The 26,331-nt window shown below is 44.6% G+C and overlaps 1 protein-coding gene across 5 annotated transcripts in view; it reads left to right on the top strand.

Moving 5' to 3' along the window:
• The window catches only part of LOC138467907 (coiled-coil domain-containing protein 102A-like), a 458,996-nt gene that overhangs the window by 253,413 nt on the left and 179,252 nt on the right, over positions 1-26,331 (top strand). For 4 of the 5 annotated variants that reach the window (XM_069608227.1, XM_069608224.1, XM_069608225.1 and 1 more), the window contains one exon: positions 24,516-24,707. The exons of the other annotated variant lie outside the window; for it this stretch is intronic. In XM_069608227.1, coding sequence (XP_069464328.1) covers positions 24,516-24,707 — 192 coding nt within the window. The remainder of the gene's footprint in view (positions 1-24,515; positions 24,708-26,331) is intronic. 5 annotated transcript variants of the gene reach the window in all.

Raw genomic sequence — 26,331 nt, 5'->3', positions numbered from 1 at the left:
GTGTCATGCTAATACGGAGAGAGGGAGTCCAACCGGTGAGGCCCAAACAGCCGTCAGCGAGGAGTAGTGGGTGGCAACAGAGGAAGCCAGGCAACCGGGACATCGGAGGACCCAGCAGAGACCTGTTTGACAGCACCTGGCCACCAGATGAAGGGTAAAGGCGAACAAGTGAACAGAGACCCGTTGCGGAGCACGGGGGCCAGGCGGCCTGGGGATGATCAGCTAGGCAGTCTTACCCAACGTGCCGGCGCAACAGAGGCAGTCGGACGGGAACGACAGGAGGAGAGCAGTGATCTCCCCTGCAAGAGGTGAAAGCAGGTTGGAAGGAAAAGCTTCATGTCACACAGACGTGGAGAGCAGGTGCCCAAACAGAGTGGCCTGACCAGCCAGCCACCACCAGAGGGCAGCGATGGGCCAAACAAGACTGGAGAAAGGAGGATGAGGGCTGCGGCACACAGGGTTCAGGAGCCCTGCGCTCGGCGAGGGAGTGCAAGAGGGAAGTGGAGCAAGGTGGCGGCAACCCGATCAGAGGAGCAGGAAGTACCACAGAGTGGAACGGAGGTGGCTGAGCGCTGTGGACACCTGGCTCAGAACTTGGTGAGAGAGAGGAGGGATTCCCCCCTGATTGACTACCACAAGGGGTCAGGGGTACTCCTGTAGGTAATCACATCACCAATCAAGGCGGCCCTCACAAGGGCAGGAGGAGCTGCAGGGGAGAGTTTGACCCCCGCGATGAGAAGAGAAGAGGGGGCAAGGGGCCACACGAGAGGACTGAAGAAGGACTCATAAGGGGGACGCCACCCCCCTAGTCTGTGGGAAGCACAGCAGCAGAGAGACCGGCCTTCTGGAGCCCCTCACTGACACTCAGAGGGGGGAAAAAGCAGGGCTGCTAGAGTCCACCCCGCAAACAGAGAACAACAAAGGGGCTCAGTCCAGCAGCAACAGGGGGCAGAGGCAGTGGGCTCCTACCTCAATAACACACATGATCACTGTTCTGGGAGAGGACCCACATGCCCGAAGCAAGGCAGGAGAGGCAGGAGATGTTGATAGATAGAGTCAAGTGAAGGTAGTTCTTCGGTGACCAGGGAAGGGGGGCCTGGAGTCGAGGGACCTCACTGCACAACATCCTGAGGGGGCCAGGAGGGGTAAAGAGAGAGGCCTCAACCAGTGGAAATGAAGACAGGGCTCTATCAGTTACAAGCTGGCCCCGCAGGATTTTGCAGAAAGCAGCAGCTGACAGCGTGCCCAGAGAAGCACAAAGGGAGGACTGAAACCTATGTGGCGAAGGGACAGCGCAGCCTTTTCGGGAGGGGGAGCCCCACCCAGGCAGGGTGAGGGGGTGCACTCGAGGGGACCCCAGATAGTCACTCAGGGCGGCGGGCAGAGGTAGCAGAGGAGCCCAGGGGAGTGGGACGAATGTTGAAAACCAAAGCAAAGGCTTGCAAGCAGGCTCCAACAGGAGGGGGCAGAAGGCACCCTCCCTACGATTTGGGGCCCAACAGAACTGAGGGGGCTAGATAAAGGACCCCAGGAAATGGCCGAGCAGAGGGAAACAACAGGAGCAGAAGCCTGGGGGCCCATTTTAAGGCATGATCTCCATAGGGACATGATGACCCTCCAAACATTGCTTACTAAAGCTTTCCAAGAACAATTTCAGCTCATGAGAGCGGATCTCAATTCAGCCTTAACAGAAATTCGTCAGGAGGTTGGCCAGCTGGAGGAGAGGACTGACCTCCTTGAAAGGGGGCTGCAAGAACTGGACAAGGACACAAAGCTACACGGAAAGGACATTGAACTACTAAATCTGGCTATGCAGAATCTGGAGCTGCAAATGGAAGATATGGAGAATTGTTCATGAAGGATCAACATTAGGATCAAAAACCTGCCTGAATCGGTAGCGGACAAAGATTTGAAGGTGGAGGTGCAAAGTATCTTCGCGGCTCTCCTGAGGGAAACAAATACGGATAGCATCGAACTTGACCGGATCCTACCGGATCCTATCTGCCATTCAGGACTGGTGTGCTGCCAACGATCGCTGCCTGAATGCCAGCAAGACAGAGATTCTCCTCCTTGGCACACCTCCACCCTCCTTTCCCATCACTCTCTGGCTGGCCTCCCTTGGCCCTCCTCCTACTCCCACCTATGAGGCTAAGAACCTCAGGGTCATCTTTGACTCCATGCTTTCCTTCTCTGCACACATTTCTGTTGTCTCAAAAAAGTCAAACTTCCTACTGCACCTCCTCAGAGGTATTCTGCCCTTCCTCTCTTTCCCCCAGAAGCTCACTGACTCTGGAGCCCTGATTCTCTCCAGGCTTGATTATTGTAACAGCCTCTTTCTAAATCTACCTGCTTCTACTCTCTGCCCTTTGCAACTCATCCAGAATAGGACTGCGAGACTTGTCTTTGGCCTTAAGCCCTGGGATTGTATCTCTCCAGCCCTGGAATCTCTCCATTGGCTTCCAGTGGCTGCAAGGATTAAATTCAAAACCCATTACATTGTCCACAAGGCTTTCTGGAGCCTGGGTCCAAAATACCTTCAGCTGTGGCCCCCCGTAAATACCTTCCCTCCCGATCTCTTCGCTCCTCTACCTCTAACTCCCTCAGGGTCAGTCGTTTTTCTAAGAAACAAGCTGGGGGTAGATCTCTGTCTTCAGCTGAAACTTGAGGAGAACCATCTCCGGTTCTGGAAGCACCTCAAGACCTTCCTCTTTGCTTCTGCCTTCGCTCCTCCTCTGCCCTGCAGATCTGCTCTGTCTTGGCACCATGCACCTGGCTTATCCTCTGACCTTCGGGCACAGCTACCTGTTCACCCTGCCACCCAGCCGCATTGCCTCCTGGCGATCCCTTGCACTGGGGTCTGTATCTGTAGCCATACAGCCCCCCCCCTTTTCTGCACTTACCAGACACACCCCGTCTGTTGCCTTATACCTAGCACTTGCCATTTGCTGGCTGCACTATCACTGTTTTATTGTTTTTTTACGATGTATTTATTTATCTATTTATTTATCTGTTTTTCATTTGCTCAGCACTTTCCACTTCTCCCCCCCTCCCATGAACGTTCCCCTTTTCCCTCTCCCATGCACTTGCACGTTCTCAATGTCACTGGGCCTAGTAAGATCATTGTTTTTGTACTCCCTTGTTCCCCTCCCTTGCCTCGTCGCGCTCTGAAACACATGTGTATGAGCACAATATAAATAAAATATCAATATCAATATCCACAGAACCGGTAGAGTGACAAGAGGACCAAATGGGAGACCGAGTGATGTCTTAGCAGCCTTCGCAAGATATGGGCAAAAGGAAGAGGTCCTGCGAGCAGCAAGGGCACAGGAACCGGTGGACTTCCAAGGCACATCCATGTCCCTGTTTCAGGAGCTGGCGGCAAGCACGACAAATGGGGCCGGTGGTGAAGCAACTGTCCAGCAGGGGAATTCGTTATGAATGGACCTTTCCCTTCTGACTGGTGTTTGAATTGGAAGGAACTCAACAGTGCATCACAACAGCCCAGGAGGGAATGGACATCCTACAACTGGAGGCTGGCCCGGGACTGCAGGAAGAGCAAGCTCCCCAGGGGGGGATTCACTCTAGACCTCACCCCTGGGAATGGAGGACTGCGGGGTAAAGATGCAGGAGGAAGGCCTCCCTACAGGGCCCTTCACTGAAGATGGGGCGCAGGGGGAGAATGACGGAGTGCAGTGGAACGAAGGCTAGTAGGTAACGGCAAGGAACAAGTGTGTAGGCCTGCGCAAAGAGGGCTGGTGGGCTGTAAGGGGAGTAGTTGGGCTATTTGAGAACCGGAAAACACTCCATCTTGTGTTCAGTAAAGGCGGTGGTGCCTGGGGGACGGAAGGGTGGTGGGAGGAGGGAGTTAGCATAAGTGGTAAGAGTGGGGAAGTTTATTTCAAGTTGGGGGAAGCAGGGGAGGGGTAGGGAAAAGGGATCTGGGGGACGGCGCTGAAGGTTTGGGATCGGTGCCAGGGGAAGAGGGAACGGACCGTGGAGCGGGCAGGTGTAAGGGGCTTTTACAAGGTGTCAAAGAAACCAGAAGTGGGAGCGAGAGGGATATGGGGAGTAGGCGCCTGAGTGTGGTGCATTCAAATGGTGTACGCATAATGTGAGAGAGCTTAAGTCCCCCCTGAAAAGGGAGAAGCTGGGGCAGTTTAATGAGAAAATCGCCCCAGACATACTCACAATTCAGGAGACACATCTCCTCAGGAGAGACCCGGCTTGGCTAAGGCTGCGAGACTTCTCCCCAATATGGCACGCAGCCAGTGGGACAAAGAAATGCGGAGTGGCATTGGCCATTAGGAACGGGTTGGACTTCAGGGTGAAATCCATAAAGGCAGATAGAGGGGGCAGGTACTTATTAGTGGTGGGGGAATACGCTGGGTTACATACTCACTGGTGTCGATCTATGCCCCGAAAGTTGGGCCGGAGGGGTTCCTTCGGGAGCTCTTGGAGGAATCGACGCAAGGCCACATGATCCTAATGGGAAACTTCAATGTGGCATGGTCCCAGAAGTTAGATAGGAGTGCAGGGAGTAATACTCACTAACGGGGGGGGGGTGAGGCAGTGGTCTCACCGGCATTATGCAACAGATTTAAATCCCTGGGGTTACGAGTCGAGGGGGACAGGGAAGGTGATACGTTTTATTCCAGTGTCCATGGAACACAATTCCGCATAGATTATATATGGGTGTCAGCCGAGGTGGGTCCATTGGGGGTTGCCGATCATGCAGTAATCATCATGGATCTGCACCTGCCAGGACACAGACCGGGGTTATGGGGATGGCGGGTGACGGGGGAACTCCTGAAAGATGTGGTTCTTAAATAGGAACTGGAAGAAAAGATTTAAAACTTAATTACGCTAAATAAACCCTCGGATACGGGGATGAGCATTTGATGGGACGCGTTTAAGGTCACATTACGGGGAGATTTTATTGTCTTCAAAGCAGAGAGGGATAGGCAGCTGCGGGCACTGGAGGACCAGCTAGAGGCAGAGGTGGAAGCCTGTAGGAGGCAGGCAGCAGGGACCCCCTCCAGGAAAGCAATGAGGGAATACAGGCAAGCAGTAAGCCAGTTGACTGTTCTCTGAACTAAGAAGGCAGAGAGGCCACTGCTGTTTGTGTGCCAATGATTTTACGCAAAGGCTAACAAAGCTGACAGACTCCTGGGCCGTCTACTCAGGGGGGCAGGTGGTAGAAATACCATAACCGCTATAGTGGACAATCAAGGAATACGGCACACCAGAACAGAGATGATCCAGGAATGCTTTGCTGCCTACTATGAGGGCCTGTACACGTCCCAAAGCCCCTCATACCAGCGACAGGTGGACTTTCTGGATAGGGTCCATCTCCCCTTACTAGGAGAGGAAGAGAGCGAAACACTAGGGTGCGAGTTCAGCCCTCCCTGAGGAGGTCCAGAAGGTAATAATGGCCCTCCCCCCAACAAGGCTCTGGGGCCGGATGGATACAGGGCCTATTTTTACAAAACATTCACAAATTCCCTCGTCCCTCACCTTACCAGCCTCTTCAACCACTTTTGGGAAACTGGTAGGGTCACTGCATCCATGGGGGAGGTGAATATCACCTTGATCCCCAAGTCCAATAAAGAACAGATGAGGTGCGCAGCATATTGGCCCATAGCATTAATAAACGTGGATGCTAAAATGTATCCAAATATCCTGGCCAATAAGCTGGAGGGGCACCTGCCATTTTTAATCCACCCAACCAGTCGGCCTGCATGCTCGGGAGGCAGACCTTTGACAATATTAGAAGAGTGGCGCACCTAGTAGAGAAGGACTGAAAGCTTTCCGTTCCTGCAATTCTATTGTCCTTGGATGCCGAGAATGCTTTCGACCGTGTGGAATGGCAATTCTTGTTCAAAGTGATGGAACTAACCCAGGGTGGGTCGAAAGGCCTGATATCCAGCCTGTCCAAACTTCCTGACGAGGCGACACCACAGGCCACCTAGTCATACATGGGACGTTGAGAAAGGGAGGTGGGAAGGGATTTGATGAGGGAAGAATGGGGGAGACTTTGGAGGCAGATCCCAAAGGTGGCCAAAGCAACCCAAATCCAAGAATGCTGGTGGAAGCTGTTATATAGGTGGCATTACACCCAGGCCCACCTCGGCAGGATTTTCCCGGGGTTAGCCCATGAGTGTTGGAGGGGATCTGGGGAGATGGCACGTCGTCCCATATTTTGTGGAAATGCCCGAAAACCACACAATTTGGGGATGGGTGCAAAAAAGGTGCACTCAGAGCCCCGGAGGAAGACATACTGGGGTTGGAGAAGGGGGACAAAGGGGAAAGGTCTTAGGAAGGCACAAATTATGCTGACTTTGGCTGTGATGCTGTTGGTGGTGCAGCGGTGGAAGAGCACGACCATACATACATTTCACGATTGTCTACGTAAGGTGTGAGACTTTGTAGCACTAGAAAGGGCAACATATGCCATGAACAACATACTGCCACGCTTTGCCGGAGGCTGGGGGGATGATCTGGCTTTTTTGAAGGAAGACGATAGAGCTCAATGGTGCCCACAGCGCCTGAAATTGTTGGACATAAATTTGTTTGCCGGAAGAATCTATGAACCCTAGTAGTCACAAGCTCCACAGGGCCCGATCAGGGTTTGGGGGATTGCTGAAGGAGCGGGGTGGAGAGATTTGGCTTGTTGTTATCTTATGCTGTTTGTTAAAAATAAATAATGAGAATTAAAAAAACACTCCCAAATACTTAATTGCAATCCACCCCCAAACATGATTGGATGATATCCTCTGCAAAAAAATCACATTTTTTTCAAATTTCTTCATTTTCATTGGCCAGTTTTATCTTAATAATTATCTTTAGTTTATATTCATAACACACCTCTTCTTATGATTCGTCCGTAGTAGGTTATGACGTCAACACATGGTTAAACATTGGTATTGAAAACATAATTCATTACTAGCAATAGCTGGCCTAAGACGTTTAAACCATAATGCTTGATTTGCACATGGCTTACATTAATGTTCTCAGTGATATGAGGAGGCTGGGTGAATGATTTCTCTTTGTTCGTGTCGCTATCTCATTTCCCAAGTCACCGTTCCATTGAAACTTTCGAATCTACAAAAAACTCCCACTTGATCCCACAATTGAAACTCCTAAATAGTTTTAGGCACTGGCTTACCCCGCGTTTTACTACTGACCAAAATAAACAACAAAACTCCTCTGTCATGCTCTCAGGCAGCATGAGATAAGATTTACTATCTACAAGACTTATCAGACCATAAAAACACAGGGCTATTTTCTGCAGCTGGTGATTGTGAAGTTTGTGAAGTTACTCATTCACCTGTCCTCTGCTGTCTGAAAACCTGACAGTCAGTTTAAAAGTCACAGTGCATTTTGCAAGAGAGCCCTAACTACTGTGTTTTGTTTCATTGTGAAAAGGCCACTATGTTGAGATCCATGAATTCACCATGTATTTATAGTAATGTGCATGTATGTTTTTACAAGCTAATATGTATCAATTCTGGACAAGCAATAACTCTAAAGGTAACATATCCCATCCATATTTGCTGCCACTCCCAGTCATCAATATGGCGCAAGCAACATGAACCCTTCATAATCATGGGGTCCCTTCCTGACCACCGCAACAACCTCACATTCAAGTTCTAAATGTCTAATCATTTAAATTTTAGTTCCATAATATCAAAAATAAGGGGTATATACGTGATACGTATATATCAAATGATACCTTTAAGGGTTGACTAAAGAAAGCCTCCTTCCCACTAGTAATTTAACACGCGATTAAGCAAATTAAACACAGGCATGCACCTCTGCCATGCCCTCAACTAGTAGGGGATATGGCATAGTGACTCTGTTGGGAAGGAGTCTAGTGATTTCCTTCATTCCCAAGTGCTTTAGAATTAGGCAAGACTTCTGTTAACTGTTTTCTAAGCGATATAATAGTCCAGGGGGGAGGAGGGTCACTAAATAAAGATAGATAGGATTTAAATATAAGGTACAAATAATTATTTACCTGAATATATTTGTAAAACTGTTAAAAAGTAGTCAGCTTTGCTCAAAGCACACAGTGAATGCAGCCGGTGCTAAAAATAGACTACAGGCAGGCTGGCGGAGCACACAGTGGCTGAGTAGCTTTCCCTGTCCATCACAAGCCAATGGAGACTAAAAAAGATTCAGCACGACATACAGAGTACTATGGGAAAACAGGGTATTTTGTAGAAATTACTGGACCAGAAAAAATATAATTATGTTGAGTGAAGTGTTGAGAGAATGGCGGGAAGATATGTTTGTGTATGAATGTTTATAACATAGCAAATGATGCTAAGTAAGAGCTACAATGTATTCCTGCATAGGCAGCATAATGTTATGTGCTTGTCCCAAACGGAACCCAGCCATGCCAGAAGGAAGAACTGCAGCGTTCCTTTTAAGGAAGAAGAACAGTTTTGGATGAGCTCTGCCGGTATCCAGTGACCAAGTTGAAGAGTATAAAGGTCCCTGCTTGCCATTAAGTCTGCAGGAGCCAGCCAAGGAAGACATAATGTTGGTCAGAATTGCAGAGTCCTCTGCCATACCCTCCAATCCTCATCCTTGAAAAGATTAAAGTTTGTTATCTCTTGCAAGATAGACTCATGGCCTTAATTCCCTAGAGGGGTGTGTTTAATCTGGTGTGAGCGTGATCAGGGGGTACCCCAATGTATTTAAGGGGTACAAGTATGGCCTACCTTTCAACTCCCATGTATGCCAGTGCTGCTATCCAAGATTTGATTGTGCATTGCACGCAGCTCCAGATGTGCTCTTCCCAGCAATCCGGGAAAGCTAAATGTGTGCTAATCTCATACTGCACACCTTGGTTCTATTCAATGAGTACATGCATCATCTGCTCTCTGAATCGGTCATGGTATAGCAAGTTGCAGCTGTTCTGGGTAGTAGGCCGAGAGGTCTCGTACCATAATGCCACATGTATCCTGTGGACTAGCCAGTGTTTACATCACAATTCTGAGTTGTTGCCTGCCCAAATTAATTCCCTCATTATAGCTTTGTTACTGGTAACAATCTGTCCCGGGATGTTGCATGGGATGTTGCTAAACAAATATAGTCATTTTGGAAGCAGCACCATTCTTGCTGTCAGTATTCTGCCATCCCTTGTGATTGGTTGAGATAACTAATTTGACACTTAGTTTTGCAGCATGTTTATGATCTCTGTGATGTTATATCACATGTTGCTTGCTTGATTGTATTGTTTTCTAATTACCAAAAATGTTATGGAGTCTGACAACTAAGTTTACTGTGTCGAGCAAACAGTTTTTTTATTGAGATTCCCAGCAGGAGGACCTTTTATTTTACCCAGTTAATACTGACCTGCGATACATCACCAAATTGGTCTATTTCGTGTAATGCTGATTGCAGGTCCTCCTGTCGGTCTCTAATCTAAGAAAATATTGTTGTAATACGTAGAAACTATTGACTCTCTCCATGCCCTTACCCCTTAACATTGTGCGTAATGTTTTCACCACAGGCTCCACAAGCAACAGGGACAACGGCACCCCTGTCTAGCACTACATTGCAGCAGGACAGGCTGCAATGTCCTCCCATTCAGTCCTACCCATAACGTATGTCCGAGTATAGTATTTGAACCATATCAAGCATCCTGGTGCCCATCCCGATTCTCCTCAGCAGCGTAAATATATAAATCCAGGAAAATGAGTCAAAGGCTTTCCCTCCATGTATCGGGACCACAATGGTTCCCAGATTCTGCACCCTCTATACTCACAACATTGTACAGTCTGTGTAGATTGCTCCTGGTTGATCTGCCTGGGATAATGGACATTTGGTTCAGGGTGTTCCAGCCGGGTGAACGCGGGGTCGGGGGGGTCATTGTCATGGCAACAATTCTGGCTGGTATCTTGCAGTCAAAGTTTAGCACTAAATGGAGTCTGTATGATCTGCAATCTGCTGGGTCACGCTCTGGTTTGGGAACCTAGATGATGCATGCTTCCGCTTTATAGGGGGGTATTACAGGCCTCCAATACTATGGGTTAAAAGGTTGGTGAAACATTTTTTGTAGAATTCTGCACTGAGACCGTCCAGTCCCAGCGCTCTTCCAGAGTTGAGTTCAGGAATAGTGCTATAACTTTGTATCTAGTTATATCCCCCTCAAGAGACCCCTCTCTTTAGCACTTAATCTCGCCATCGCCCATCTCCAAAATATGCATCACTTCATCCTCATATATGTAAAACATTTTATAGCAGTATTCAAATGCATCACACACTTTGTCATATATGTGAACCTCATTCCCTTGCCCTTTCCTGATTGCCTTGATGTATGTGCTGCCTTGCTCTTGCCAGGCTCTACCTGGCCGCTCATCTTCTCCATATTTCCTGGCATTGTTTCCTGCTGACAGAAGTTTTATTTTGAACGAGTTCGTCAATGGTTGACTTTAATGTGCATGTGTGGGCTTAATATACCCTATCCTTTGACATTCATAAAGCTCTTCTGCTTATTTCAGTTTCCTTTGAACCTGTCTCATCTCTGCTCTTATTGTTTTTCAGAAGCCCTCTTTCCATTGATACCCATATATCTCTTACATACACTTTAAATGATGTCTGCCACACTGTCCACTCTCACCCGCTCTGTCATGTTTCTCTCAAAAAGCTTCCTTGTTCTTTGGAACTGTCCGGAATACTGTGTCACTGAGTGCCTCAGCTTTGAACCTCCAGTGGCTACTTGTGTCCTGGCTTTCATTGAATGATTATTCGAGCATGCGCTGGGGCCAAAATTGCCCGTTCGCAGACCTGTCGACATCAGAAATGTGTCATTTCGTGAATGTGAGTCATGAGCTCTTGTTTGACATGTGTTTCGCCTGTCATGGGCCTGCAGAGGTCTCCATACATCCACTAGGCCATAGAAGTTAATCGCCTTTATTACGCAATCTGCTGTGTAGACACCGTCCTTACGCTTTCTGATTATCTGTCTAGGGTGGTATTCATCACAACGTTACACTCTCACCAAGATTTCCAGTGTGAGTCCAGTGAATCATGTCACAGGTGAAATGCACTGTTGTAAAAAAACTGGCCAGCCATAATTCTCTCTGGACTATCATTAATAATATTTTTGGTTTTCTAATGTTCCTTTATCAACCACTCATCTCCCCCTGGAGGCTTCATGCATAATCAATGTAAACCTAACCAACTTGTGTAGTAGTGTCACATCCCCTTTTGATTTTGAGGTAAATGCAGATCCATATTTGTGTGAGCCCAACTGCATAGCAACGTGCTAGTCTTTGCTGCTGTGAGAACCATATGTATTTTCATCCCAAATCTGTTTGCATAAGATGAAACTTTGTTTGCTCCACTTGTGGAGACCTCTACATCCCACCACATGCACTTTAGAACTCCTTTATCCATTGCGCCTGGGTGCGTCATCTTCCAGGCTGGCACGGATTAGCCTGTATTCCCGCTTACCAACATTTCTCTGTACTTTTCAGGAGCCCCCTCTTAACTGCCTGGCGGGAATTCAGCGCCATTAGCTTCTTAGTTACCCTTTTCGACTTTGCACCTTTACCTGCATGCTGTTCCCTGATTTTTCGCAGTAATGTTTCCTGCCGCTCACCATGTGCACACACGCCATAACTACTGCTTTCACTTCAGTTACGTCCAAGAGTTCACAACTTTCCTTTGCCTCCCTCTGCCCCATCCTCATCTAAACCTCAACTTTCTAGGTGTCTTCTACCACCCCCCAGCTCATTATACCATAAAACCATTAAAACAATGCTGTGTGGTGAGTTGTAGAAGTTGCCGTGGCACCGGCTGCACCCCGATGTACCACCCAGAGGGGCTGATGATGCAAGACTCACTGGGCTTGCCTTTCTGTAGGAGTCACAGTATTTCCTCAAAGCATAAGGATATGTCTTTGCCTGAAAAATTGGTTTGGTACTGCAGGTCCAAGCATGCCTCAGAATGGTCAGATTTGAATAATATGGAAGGTTGGCAACTATGCAAGCTTTATAAATTATGAGACTGGAATAACGTTAAATGTACTGAGTACAAAGAATGGTTTGAAAGATACACCCACCACAACTCTTAAATACAGAGGAATACCAAAAGAAAGGCAAAACACTGGAGTTTATGCAACACTTTGAGTGTGGAAAGGAATGAATCGGTGAGAGTGCTGGTGAAACACTCTACTGTTGGTGAAACACTCTACTGTTGGAATGTGGAGCAGATCGCTTGTGGGCTGGCAGAACAGCAAGCCCTGCTTACTTCCACAACACTGAACATAGCAGAGCACTACAGGGCCGTGTCTGTGTGCATTTTCCGATCCAAAATGTTCAGATGGCCAGGCCCAGATTTAAAGTCTCAGAGCCAAGTGTTAAATAATGTGTAGCCCAATTAAGACCTGACTGTTGTGATGTTTATTACCATGGTCATCAGTACACCGTGCTGATGCTATGATGTCAATGAGTTCTGTAACCACGACGGTATGTTCGTGTATGGTTCCAGAATGTTGATGGAACCATACACGAAGTTGCCTGAACAGATGAAGGTCGGCCTCCATGGGGGCTTCTCCCAATAAAACCAGATACTATATAAATTACTCTTATAGTATGACTAAGTGTTATTATCACACTTCCTAACAATTGGCGACGAGGATTCCACAGGGAGGAAGCCCCCAGAAGCAGTGAATAACAAGTGCTGACTCGACCAGCTACATCGAAAAATGGTGAGGCAGCAGAACCCACGGAAAAATTATATTTGATTAAAGGCAAGTGGGTGAAAGTAGCGGCCCTAATCGCGGAAAAAAAAAAAATAATAAAACAAAGAAGATATTGTGCTTACGTTAGATTGGCATCATTTGAACGCTGCGCGAGGCCGACATAAGAAAACGCTAGAGGAAAGCACCTACGTGCGTGGTGTGCGTGCCGCCATCTTAAGAGATACGATATTTTCATCACACCGGCAAACGCTGCGCGAAAGGCTGTCAATGTGCGTATCATTACAAGGATGAAAGTGATAAAGTATACGCTGGCCTGCGTGCGTATTGTTAGAGAATGACAGCACCCAGCTGTCCATACTAAGTAATGTGAATGCGCCCCAAGTGGATACGGCGAAGTACAACAGATGATTGAATTGAGATAAATGTAAAGCACGTTTAAATCAAAACACGCGCATATATTGTGGGAACGTTGGGATTGCCGGAGTTACATATAACTGCATTAAAGACATAAACACTGAAATAAAAGTTGGCATGATGGCACTGAGTTTCAAGGAGTGAAAGTTTATACAATTGCAAGACAACTTGAAAAAAAAAAAATAAAGAGGATCATCCAGTGAGAGTCACACGAGTATACAAAGCGTTGTGTGTCAAGGAATTATGCAGAACATAGCAGCTCCAATGAAATTTTTGGCACTGCCTGGAGATCCAGTGTGTTCTTGGGAACAGTGGCAAGACAACTTTCAAGTATACTTAAGGGCGATAGGAGGTGCCAAGTTTAATGATGATTTAAAGGAGGCCACGTTGCTTAACTGTATAGGTGCAGAGGCACTCAGGATCTTCAGGAACTTACCAGAGTTGGATCACACAGACGTAGTTCTGGGTGGTGAAGCCTCAAGTGGAGCCAGAAAATATGATGTGGCAATAACTAAACTAAACAAACATTTTGGAAATAAAACTAACATTGTGTTGGAACGTTATAGATTCTTTTCAAGGAAACAAAATAAGGGTGAAAGCATTGATGCTTACATAGCTGCGTTGAGAGGTCTGTTGGCTACATGTATCTTCACAGGAGTGGCGGAGGAATACTTGAGAGATCAACTGGTTCTACATGTGGCAGATCCTCGCATACAACAGCGTTTGTGGCAGGCAAAAAACCCTACATTGGAACAAGCAATTGAAATAGCTAGGTCCATAGAACTTGGCGAGAAATGCATGAAGGAGGTTCAGAACAAGATGGAGAATGCAGAAATAAAGTCAGTTAGAGAAACAATCGATGGACAATATGGTAGTGAAGAGGATTTGATTGCCATTGTCAAAAGAATAGTGAGGTCTGACAATGATGCTGGATCTAGACAGGGAAGAGACAGTGCATACAGAATGAACAACAAGTGTTTCAAATGTGGTGGATTTAGACACATAAATACAGAGAAAGACTGACCTGCTGTATCAGCTGAATGTTATAAGTGTGGACTAATAGGTCATTTTGGCAAAGTGTGTCGCAACAATGGAGGCAGAGGCAGATTTAATGCCCGTCGTGCGAGAAATAATAATCGATATGGTAGAGGAAGGAGTGCTGCCATGACAAGCATAAAAGCTTTAGAAGAAATTGGTGGCCTCAGTAGTCTATTAGCCATCACAGACAGATTTGAAGAGGAAGTACAGATACTTGCATTCACGCCAAATGAGATTGGTGTGGGCCCGTGGGTGCCAATGGAAATAGATGGGATAGCGTTGCAAGTCATGGTGGACACAGGTTCTCCATATACTATGGTGGATGTGGACACATATGTGAACGTACTAAAAAGAAAAATGGAAGAATTGAGATTGACCAAGATTAAAGCGACCGGATATGGTAAGACTCCCATTAATATAGTTGGGTACGTTTGGGTACATTTAAATTTTGAAGGAAGGAAGACATACTGCAGATTATATGTTGCTGAAAATGGATTTTCCATAGTTGGATGGTGGGAACAAGCATCATTGAAGATACAGATACATCCAGGCGAGAGTGTGCCTATTCTTTGCATAAATGGAGACAGCTGTAGTACATCAGAGAATTTAGCCAAGAGTTTTCCTAAAGTCTTCAATGATAACATTGGAATTCTTAAAGGTTTCAAACATCGGATCATACTTAAAAGAGGAGCAAATCCTGTGGTACATAAAGTAAGAAACATACCTATTGGGACTAGAGAAGCATTGAAAAGAGAATTAGATAAATTGAGCATGCAGGACATCATTGAACCCATCGAAAGCTCTGAATGGTTATCCCCTATTGTTATTGTTAAAAAAACAGACGGATCAATAAGAATGTGTGTTGACCTGAGAGATCTGAATGCCAACATCTGGGTAGACCGCCATCCACTACCTAATATAGGAGAGATGTTGACCACGATGAAGCCAGCAAAATTTTTCACGACACTCGACTTATCGTCAGCATATCACCAGGTAGTGTTAGATGAAGAATCCAGACATTTAACATCATTTATAACACCATTGGGGGCATTCAGATACAAAAGGATGCCATTCGGATTGGCTTCTGCGGCTGCAGTATTTCAGAGATTAATGCATCATTTGTTTGATGGTCTTCAAGGGGTTCATTATTTTCAGGACGACATCCTCATATCCGCAATGTCTGAAAAAGAACATGATGCTAAGTTGCTAGGGGTGCTACAAGTTATACAACAGAAAGGAATGACACTCAAAATTGAAAAATGCAAAATAAAGAAAAACAAAGTAACTTATTTAGGTCATCGCATAAATGCGGATGGTATAAAACCCAAAGAGTCATTGGTCGACACCATTCTCAAGTTTCCTGATCCGTTAAATAAAGACCAACTCCGAAGTTTTTTAGGATTAACAGAATACTATTCAAAGTTTGTGGATCACTACGCTGATAGAACAGAACAATTGAGAAATCTGATGTGCAAAGGTATGAAATTTCATTGGTCTGAAAGATGCAAGAAGGAGTTTGAAACAATGAAGTCATTAATAAACAGAGCACCTGCACTAAAAATGTTTGACTCAAGTGCCAAGACCAGAATATCAGTAGATGCCAGCAACATGGGCTTAGGGGGTGTATTAGAGCAGATTCAAGATGGTGAGGTAGTTCCTATTGCCTTTGCATCCAGGACATTGAGAGGAGCTGAGAAGAATTATTCGACTATTGAGAAGGAGGCTTTGGGAGTTAAATGGATTCTAGAACATTTCAAAAGTCTCATTTGGGGCATACCAGTTGAAATCAGAACTGATCACAAGCCACTTGTACATGTTTTAAATTCAAAGAATCCCCACATGACTTCTCCACGCATAAGGAGGTGGACGTTAATTATCATGCAATACAATATCAGTATAAAATACACCCCTGGGAAGACCAATGTAGTGGCTGATTGCTTTTCTCGTCTACCATGTAACTGTGACACGATTGAATGTGATGACAAAGGAGAGCTTACAGATGATCAAAACATGGAGTGTATAATAGCACATATACACCCAGGGTTCTCAAAAGAAGATTGGATTGAGGCGAGAGAACAAGATCTTGAACAAAAATCGTTAAGAAAAGCTATTGAAAGTGGATGGACAGATACTGAGGAGAATATCAAGTCGTGGGAAAAAATAAAAGACGAATTATCAAGTGATAATACATGCGTTTATCGAGGAGAGCGAATAGTACCTCCAGTCAAAATGAGAGAGAAAATTATGAAATTAGCGCATGAGGGCCATGTAGGAAGAAACTTAACAAAAAGAAGAGTAAGAGAAGCTTATTGGTGGCCCAACATGTGGGATGAATTGGAAGCTATGGATAGGGATTGCTCAGCATGTGCAGTAAGTGATAAGAGCAAAACAACGCACATCACACCATTACAACCAGTGGAAGTTCCAAGTACCGTGTGGACTAAACTGGCTATTGATATAGCAGGACCATATGAAACTTTAGGACCGCAAAAAGTCTATTTCATTGTACTGGTTGACTATACGTCTAAATGGGTGGAATGTGGAGTTGTTGAGGAATCAATATCAGCGAGGAAAGTTACTAAATTTTTAGAGGAAATTTTTAATAGAGAAGGGGAGCCTCTAGAAATAATATCTGACAATGGAGCTCAATTTATGTCACAAGAAATCCAGAAATTTCTTAAAGAAAGGGCCATCAAACATAATACAACAGCTTTATACCATCCCATGGGGAACGGATTGGTGGAGAGGATGAATCGTTTCATAAAAGGTATCATTCAATTAGCTATTGTCAACAACATACCATGGAAGGAAACACTAAAGGAGGCACTTAACACGTATAAAGTTACCCCTCATTCAGCGACGGAAGAAGAACCTTTCACTTTGATGAGAGGGAGAATAGCTACAAACAGATTCAGACCTGCGTGGATAACAAAAAAAAAACAAAGAAATAAATTTGGAAGAAATAGTTAACAGAGTAAAAAGAAAACAAGAAGAATACAAAAATTATTACGACAGACAGAAACGTGTTCAAGAAAGCAAGTTTGAAAAAGGAGATTGGGTTAGAGTAAGAGAACCCAAAAGAGTGATGAAAGGAGAGTCAAAATTTCGTTATCCTCAGAAAATAATGGAGTGTTCTGGAAAATCAGTAATTCTAGAAGATGGAAAGAAGTGGTCATGTAATGATGTTATTTTGGCAAAGGAGGAGGAAGTTGTGAAACTTAATGAAGAACAGTTGGCAAAGGGAGAAATGTTTAAAGACAAGTTCAATGACTTGGGATATATGAACAAAGCATTTGCTCAGGAGAAAGTGACAAAAAAGGAAATACATAAAAAAAATATAGAGAATGTTCAGTCATCTTCAAGAGTTAGAAAAAGAGCGTGGAATTATAATGATGACTATGTATATTATTAAAGAGAAATTGTGACTTAGAACTACAGCAACACAAAGAAGCAAGAGCATCAAAAGACATACAATACTTTATAAGAGTATCCTTTTCTTAAATTGGCAATAAGTCAACATGATATATATATATATAGTTAGGAAATGTTAGTGGTAACATTTTTCAAATTTTTAAACTTAGTTTGTTCAGTTTAATATAGAAGGGAAGATGTTGTGATGTTTATTACCATGGTCATCAGTACACCGTGCTGATGCTATGATGTCAATGAGTTCTGTAACCACGACGGCATGTTCGTGTATGGTTCCAGAATGTTGATGGAACCATACACGAAGTTGCCTGAACAGATGAAGGTTGGCCTCCATGGGGGCTTCTCCCAATAAAACCAGATACTATATAAATTACTCTTATAGTATGACTAAGTGTTATTATCACACTTCTTAACACTGACCAATGCCAAAAAAGAAACAATAATGAAATCACATTTGAAGTGAAATGTCACAATAGGCCATACCAATAAGCAAACCTAAAACAAACCAAGCAATGGAATGACGGCAAGTCACTTGCTCAGAACTACAAAAATAGCTGGAAAACATCAGTGAGCGGGTGAAGACTGTGGCATTCACCCACGAGCGAGAGGCGGACATGGCCGGTAATGGGCTGGCAACCCTTGCCAAGGTTGGCCCGAACGAAGCAAGGGCCTCAGCGAGGGCTGTGGGCCGTTACCACCCATGTCAGCCCCAAACGAAGGGGGTGAAAGCCATTCCCACCCCGGGATTTCACCGGGATGCAGATGGTTTCTTTTTTTTCCTCCGTCTCGTAATTAGCTCAGCGCAGAGTGCACCAGCCCATGTCCTGACGTAAACAAAGAAGGTAAAACATAGAAAAGGTGTGACGGCGGCCATAAAAAACATATAAAAAAATTGCAGCTGTCATCCAAAGTCTAGTCCCTTTTCTATTTCATGCCACGGATGTGGGCGGTGATTATAGAATCATGCCCAGTAAAGACAAATTGTGATTGGTCCATCGGTCTTTCCCAGGTGCGACTGGAGCAGACATGTTTTCATTCGCTCCCAGGATACACAGGAAGGCTGCTATCTGGAGAACGAAGTTTTACAAAAAGGCTGTTGCCCACTCTCCCGACGGGAAATTAAATCTAAGCAGGAAATACTTTCCTATGATTTGTAGGGTGTAGAGTATACAAGGCATGTTCAAAAATAGATGCCTATAACCATTCCAATATAGAATTAGAATATTTTTTTTATCTTTGTACTAAATTAATCACTTCCAACGGCATATTGGTTTTATTTCTTTGCCCCATTCAGAATTATTTATTCTGTGATTATTTTGGAAAAGCATATCTATATATGTAAAAAAAAAATTTAAAAAAAACATACATTTTACATAACACGGAAAAATCCACTCAGACATACAATAACACTTCAATTATTTGTTATTGACATTACATATGCTGGTCCGATAGCACAGCGAGTAGAGTGTTCACTTTGACATTTGTGCAGAGCCTGCGGGTGCAGGTGCAAATCCCGGCAGGGCCAAACTCAGCCTTTCATCCTTCTGAGGTTGATAAATGTGTACCCCACACTGTGGGTAATAATAAGCAGCGTTCAGATGCCTGAGGGTTCGTAGCACTATATAAATGCTAAATTATTATTATTATGAAATTAAATAGAATTGAGAAAAGAGATATATAAAAAGCACCTAATTCTCTAAAAAGCCTGCTAGATATGGGAGATCCTCTACAGCTATTAACAACTCACTATTGTTACAAAACCTGCCACAAGGGTCAACTTTCAGGTTCAGGGGTCTACGTAGAGAGCAGTACTTGTGTGCCTGCAGAGAACACACGTATCTAATATGTTTCGGCGGTGTTCTCCACGTTATTCTGCCTTCTTCAGGACCAAACATGACTGTATTACCGACCCCTGAGGAGCAATTGACAAAACCATTGTGAGGGGTAATCCACAAAACACCTAAGGTGGTTCAGGCATTTAGCCAAAATCGAGATTATCTCCACCACATGGGGATTTAAAAACAACTGAAATGTGTTTTGTTAAAACAAAAGAGAGTACGGATGATAGCACCATACTAATCCTTGCACCAGAAGTAAAAATAGGAAGATAAACTCATCACCAAACCCATGTGTAGTGTTAAGATATCTGGGTGGTATGTAAGAGAGCATATACAAACGTACCCTCTCCGGTGAAGGATAGAGTTCCCACTGGGAGGCACAGGAGGCTCATGTACTGCTCCCCTTGTAAGAAATGTCAAGAGGCAGTTTACTGCGGAGCAATGACCATAGAGCAGCGCTGTTTCGGAAAGAAGAAAAAACGTTTAGACAGCATTACCACTGTGACCTTGATTTACTAACAGCAGTTTAATAACAATGCTTCTAATGCTTTTAAGCAATTACCTTTGTTGCCATCTGTATTGGCCTGCAATCTTAGGCGATGGGTGGACTAGTCTCACTGTTAGTTATTCCGCGGTGTCACTTGAATCGACATCTACAGTCTGTATACGTATCTAATAAAGGGAGGGAATAATGCATTTCAGATGTGTTCGAGATTGGCTCAGAAAATCAATAAGACAGGTAGTGAGTTACGCTACAGTGATTAATCAGAAGATAATAATAATAATTTGGAATTTATATAGCGCTACGAACCCTCAGGTATCTGAGCGCTGCTTATTGTTACCCATGGTGTGTGGTGCTCATTTATCGACCTCGGAAGGATGAAGGGCTGAGTTTGGCCCTGCCGGGATTGTTAGCAGGCTCTGCCCGGATGTCAAAGCGAGCGCTCTACTCGCTGTGCCACTTGACCGGCCCATGTAAAGATGTAATTAAAATGTCTTACCCTGTGGCTTATCACTGGTCAGGGGCAGTGTGGGACAATTTAGCCTCAAAGGTTTGGAGGGGGTCCTTATGTTGGTTGCCTTCCTCTATATACAGCCAACAGCAAGTAATAATTTGTCAACGGGCATCTGGAAAGTGTACAGAAAATAGCTGTGTCAGAAGGAACGAAGCATATCTAAATCAATCCTATTGGCATGTCTCTGCTTGAAGCATACTGGCCTGCAGTCGCCTGGGCATTCTGTTCCTAAGTCCCGTATAAGTTTGCACAGTTGTCTGTGCTTGTAGACACAGTTGTTGTATTATAAAATCTTGCGAGAACACACATTTCGATCTACAAGCCCCATGTGTTTTAATATTAATAACATGGGTGCCATCTTGGCTTGGAAGCCTTGTGGTGGAAAACCAATTAATGAATTAACAGCATTGCTATTGTGGTACATTCTCACACACAGCACAAGAAGTCTCCCCTGTTTATAACTAAATCCTCTGCATTCTCATCTGAGACTGCATGCATATTTTAACAATGATTGATATTTTTAGATGCAAGTTTTATGTTGCAAAGACAATAACATACGATTGGACCTGAAAGTGCTGTACATTGGTAACACTAAAATGGGTGCCCTCTTGCTGTTATTCTCCAATGTCGTAAACTGGCCTAGAGGAGGTATTGGTGCTCACGCCCAACACAGATGTTTCCCATATTTTAATTAAATGCACCCAGGTATGTTATAGAAGTAAACGGTATGCATATAATCTAAAGGACTATGTCATCCTATTAACCGTATAAGGCTCAAATTCTTACAGTGAGTCTTAAATGGATGACCTTTCCACAGTTTCTCTCGTAGGTATAAATCTTGACTTCTCCAAGTTCATCCAAACATAGTACTTCCTTCAGTTAGTCCTTCACACAGGAATTAAGGTGATGTATCCAACGAGCTTCTTTATTTACTAACACTCTCTGTGGATTAGATGTACTCTTTACTAGGTCCAAGACCCACCACTTGAAACCTTCTGCTGTGTGCTGATATTCTATAAAGTGGGCAACTAAAGGTGCTGTCAAGTTCTTACAGCGAATCGTTGATCTATGCTCGTTGATCCGCATATGGACTGCTCCCATTGTTTGTCCAACATATCTTAGGCCGCATGGGCACTCTACACAATAAATCACATTCACAGTTTTACAATTGGACATACATCTTATCTCCCAATTCTTATCAAATAAATACAATATTGCAGTACTTTAACCATATAGGAGTCATCTGGATGAATTCCATGAAGAATCCCACCAGTGTAAATCCAGATGAAGACTGGATTATGACTATTCCATGGAAGGAAGTTTGCACACGGCAGAGGCAGACTATGTTACATTCTGATACCGTCAACCAAGTCTGCAGGCAGTGCTCCTAGTCACAGAAGAAAGGGCAATGGATTAGGTGTCAGCGGAAGCCTAACATGGAGAAAAGACAGCCTGAGTGAGTTGCAGAAGTCTTGGAACTGAGGGTACATAGAGGATTTCCAGCATAGGGTCAGCACTGGTCGGAGTAATGACACCGGACTACAGAGCCAGCATCCAGAGCTGCTGCCAATGGAAAAATGGCAACAGTGGTGCATACAAGGTAGGTAAACCCCCAAAAGGCAATCTTCAAAACTGTAGAGTCAGTAGCATGAGCACAGTAGAGTATACAGAAGGCAGATGCTCCAGTCAGGGCTTTGCGCTATGGGATGGGATAGTGTAGGTTCCCTGGAAGAAAGGACAGCAGCTGAGTCAGGGATGAAGCAGACATTTTCAATAGCAGAAACAACGGTGCCAGCAGCAAAACGGTCATACGACTTCTGAAACGGTGTGCACATGGCGTGCAGCATCAGCCGGCTTAGACCAGCTGCAGAGATGGAGGATCAGACTGTGCTCACCGGGCCAAGCAAAGGGATTGCTCAAGATGATTCCCTCTGGTAGTCGAGTAGTAGTGCTTAGGCGTCCAGGCAACAGAACTTCCAGCCGGATCCTACTTTGGTTTCTTCAGTTTTAGGAGGAGAGGAGTTGTCCAGGTGGTTCACCAGCTATTGGCTCAGGTAAGATACACACATGCAGTAATCACATCTCAAGCGTTTGATGGCCTCTCAACCATTGGATGTCAGAATAATTCCTGTTTTCACAGGCATTACCACAGACATGCATGTGAAGTGGTGTGTCTGGCAGACCGTCACGCATTTAGAACCAGTTCCAATTCATCAAGAGCTCACAAATGGCAATTCCCACCTGAAGGAATATACTGGAAGGGCAACAAAGCCAATGGCCTACGTACATCTCTTTAAAAAAAAACAAGGAAACAATTTGGTGCTGTAAACAGCTACCACACATCCCAGGGACACTATGGAGCACTTATGAAGTACACCTGTACATGCAGCTATATGGGCTACAAAGGAAGCACATTAAACATAGAAATGCAGTCTCCATTGAGGCTTTGGCCAAATTCTTACTGGGGAGAAAAAAAGGTTGGGACTCCTAAAGAGCCAAATGAAATGTTAAGGGGCTCTTCCTGGTCAGCAAAAGGGACTTCCTTACCAAACACATGGATCATGCCATTGAAGGCCAACCATTAGAAGATATAATACGGCTGCATAAGAGTGGAGCTCCCAAGTATGTATATGCTTCCAAAGTTATAAACACAATGCAATGCTGAAATCCAGGGATCAGGTGACCTCTAAAAAGAAGCCTACTTCGTTTCCATCATGGGAAATGCCACGGCATTACACCTGAACTTTGCTCCCGCCTTATGGGCAGTCATTTCGCTAAATGGAGGCAAGATGGATGGGTGTCAGTAGGTTATATTTTTATACAGGGGGACATTTAATCCTTCCAATAATGTAAGATAACTGTTGAGGTAGGTGGACACAATAGACTACTGTAGCTTTTAAATTAGGCATTGGAGCCTACAACATGAGAGGAGGAAAGCCACATGCAGACCATTCATACAGTAGAGAAACTACTCGGCTCCCATAGAGGATCTACACATCAGATTGCCATGCTGTACAAGCTCCTCAAAGGTTAGGAACAGGAGACATGCTGGCGGCTTCTGATAACATGGGAAACCAGTTTCAGTAAATTGACTGTTGACCTTTGTTGGCAACAGTTGTGGCAAGATGCTATAAAATGTAACATTTCTATGCAGCACAGGGAAGCTTAGTGCAGAATGATTTTAAAACTGTTATTTGGTCCCAGTTATGTCTCACAAAATGATCCATAATATCTTTCCATTGTCTCCAGCATAAATCAGAGGTGCTGCACATATGGTGGTCTTGGGGTTTTGGAACAAAGTGCTCAGTGCTTTTAAAGATTTAAAGAGCTTCCTGCCAACTTCAGGTCCTGAGATTGTCATTTTGGGGCTCAAAGATCAGAAACCTGAGGGTATGGAAAGTGTAGACCAGAGAATTGTGTCTTTATTACCCTCAACTGCCAAAATGATTATTGTTTCAATGAGGCAAAGGACAGACCCTTCGTCCCTCATGATGAGGACCTCACACGCTCTTGTAGCTCTTGCCCTGGAGCAGGGGACACTGTCAAATGACTCCACATGTATGGAAGCCTGTAATGTTCAATTTGTCTGGCTATTATACTCTCAATGGCTCCAGGCTGTGAACTTGTTTGGCTGAATGAATCTTGTGGCACTGGGACCTCTACTCCAATGATGATGTGTGTATGTGGCCATGGGTGACTCCTGGGGAAATCTCTTGACTAATGTCCAATGTTTACAAGGCAACTACTGCACATGAAGGTATAATTCAACAGACTGTCGTTTTGCGCTTGACTAAACTTTTAAAAAAATATAGTTTAAAAATGATAATAGCGTGGTTAGTATGATTTAGCTGCATCAGGGGAAGGAAATTTGAATAAAAAGATGGTAAAAATTATATTTAACTTCATAGGGTGAGTAGATATTTTTGACAATATACTTCTCTCCTAACTGTATCAAAATATATTTGAACAGTGAATGGTGATATCTGAATTCTTTAGTACGGCCGTGACTCACAGACACATGGAAAGTGAACCCATTGCCCTTTTGTCCTTTTGTTCTCCCAGGATAGTCTGCTAACTGAAATTGAGGATTTCAAAGCACAGCTGGTTAAAATCCAAGAGAATGGGAAAGCGGATGCCCAAAAAATGAAGAGCAAAAACAGCAAGTTAGTTACAGACCTGGAAGAATTGCAGTCCCAATTCGAAAAAACACAGGAGAAGGAAAAGCGGCACATTTTGGCATTGGAACAGGAAAAGGTGGGTAGAAGAAGAAATACTGCCTGTTTGCATCTGGGCAGATTTACGTTTTATGCTGTCACGTGCCATTTGAGTTGCCACTGTGGGATTGGGAGTCTACAAGTTACTTTATAAAACACTGTGTTCCTTGATTTATCATGTGAACCAAGTCCACGACTATTTCCGTTCCATGTCACTCTTCACAGCATAGGAGGTGTTGGTTAACAGGCAGCCTGTTATGAGATTACTTCCTGCACATGTGCCTCCATTGCATTAGGATGCAAATTCCCATATTGTGTCGGTACACCATCATAAGCTGTATTTGGACTACAAAATCATAAAAGCAGTTAAAATATTAAAGTACAAGATTAAAATGATCGGAGAAGTACACCTCATAAATCAAGGCAAGCAACAATTTCATTCATGACACTTGGGCGAATGCAATACAAGAATTAATGTAAGGCAGAACAGTAACGAATTGCTAGTAGGACAAAGAAAATATACAATAGGACAGAAGCATTGGCACTCATTCATAAACGGGTACTGTGACAATTCGCTCCCCAGATCGGAGCCCTTCCCTAGGGGTGTTGGAATGCAGGGCCTCACAAGGAGAGACTATCCTCATGGGGACAAGGACTCCCGTTCCCTTATGGAACTCCCTAACCCCCATACCTTTGAGAACATGCAATCGTTGAGGTCTTCCAAGAACCAACCTGAGCAGACTACTATCTGTTATTGTAATGCCCAACCCTTTCTTTATATAAAACATGACAGTACCAACACATGGAGGAACACACAAGGTGATCATCCCAAAAGTAATGAGAAGAGGAAGATTGAAGGAGTGATGCAGACTACTCCCTTCTTTAAGTATCAGCAGTACTGAGAAGAGGTGGCCCCAAGGAAGCATGAAGAATGTCTCATCGACACAAAAGAGAGACTCTGGCACTCCGCTGGAGAGGGCCCAAATACAGACCATAAAAAGCAAGAAGGGATGTGCTGAAATAAGAAACTGCCGTGAAGCCTGTCAACCCCGGGAAGTTCAAACCTGGGATCAAGGAAGTGAGCAGAAGAAGCTAGTCGTCAGGCGTGAGGACGTTGTGGAAGGATTGGAAGAACTCCCTGTTGTGGAGCAGAGAACCGACATAGGCAGAAGCTGTAACCAGGCTAACAGTGGCGTGACCTCAGGGAGGTGGATTATGCAGACCTTCAACTACACTGACACTGAAATGCCTAGTAAGCCGCAGAGCCAACGTGGTGCAGCAGGGAGTGGTGAGCGAGACGTTGAGTGCCCTCTGCAAGAAGACATGAGATCAACACCCCAGCAAGAGCCGGTGACATGGCCCCATGAGAAAGAAGGTAACAGGAGTTACGGGAGACCCGGTAGGGGTTTGGGCAATACTGATGAGTACTTCAGGAGTAATAACCCTCGTCACAATAACATTGTTAAAACCATTAATACTGAAGAATACTTCAGGAGTAATCTCCCCTTCACAGTAACTACTGAGAAGGTATTACAGTTGAAGAATGCCTTAGGAATAATCTCCCTCATCACAGCAATTACTGAGAAGGTATCAAGATGGAAGAACATCTCAGGAGTAATCTCCTTTGTCACAGGACCAATTCCAAAATTACCAAGAGTGAGGAG

The sequence above is a fragment of the Ambystoma mexicanum genome, chromosome 4q (genome assembly GCF_040938575.1).
Source record: "Ambystoma mexicanum isolate Mex_15411 chromosome 4q, UKY_AmexF1_1, whole genome shotgun sequence".
Classification (NCBI taxonomy): Eukaryota; Metazoa; Chordata; class Amphibia; order Caudata; family Ambystomatidae; genus Ambystoma; species Ambystoma mexicanum.
This window is presented reverse-complemented; position numbering and strand designations above follow the sequence as displayed.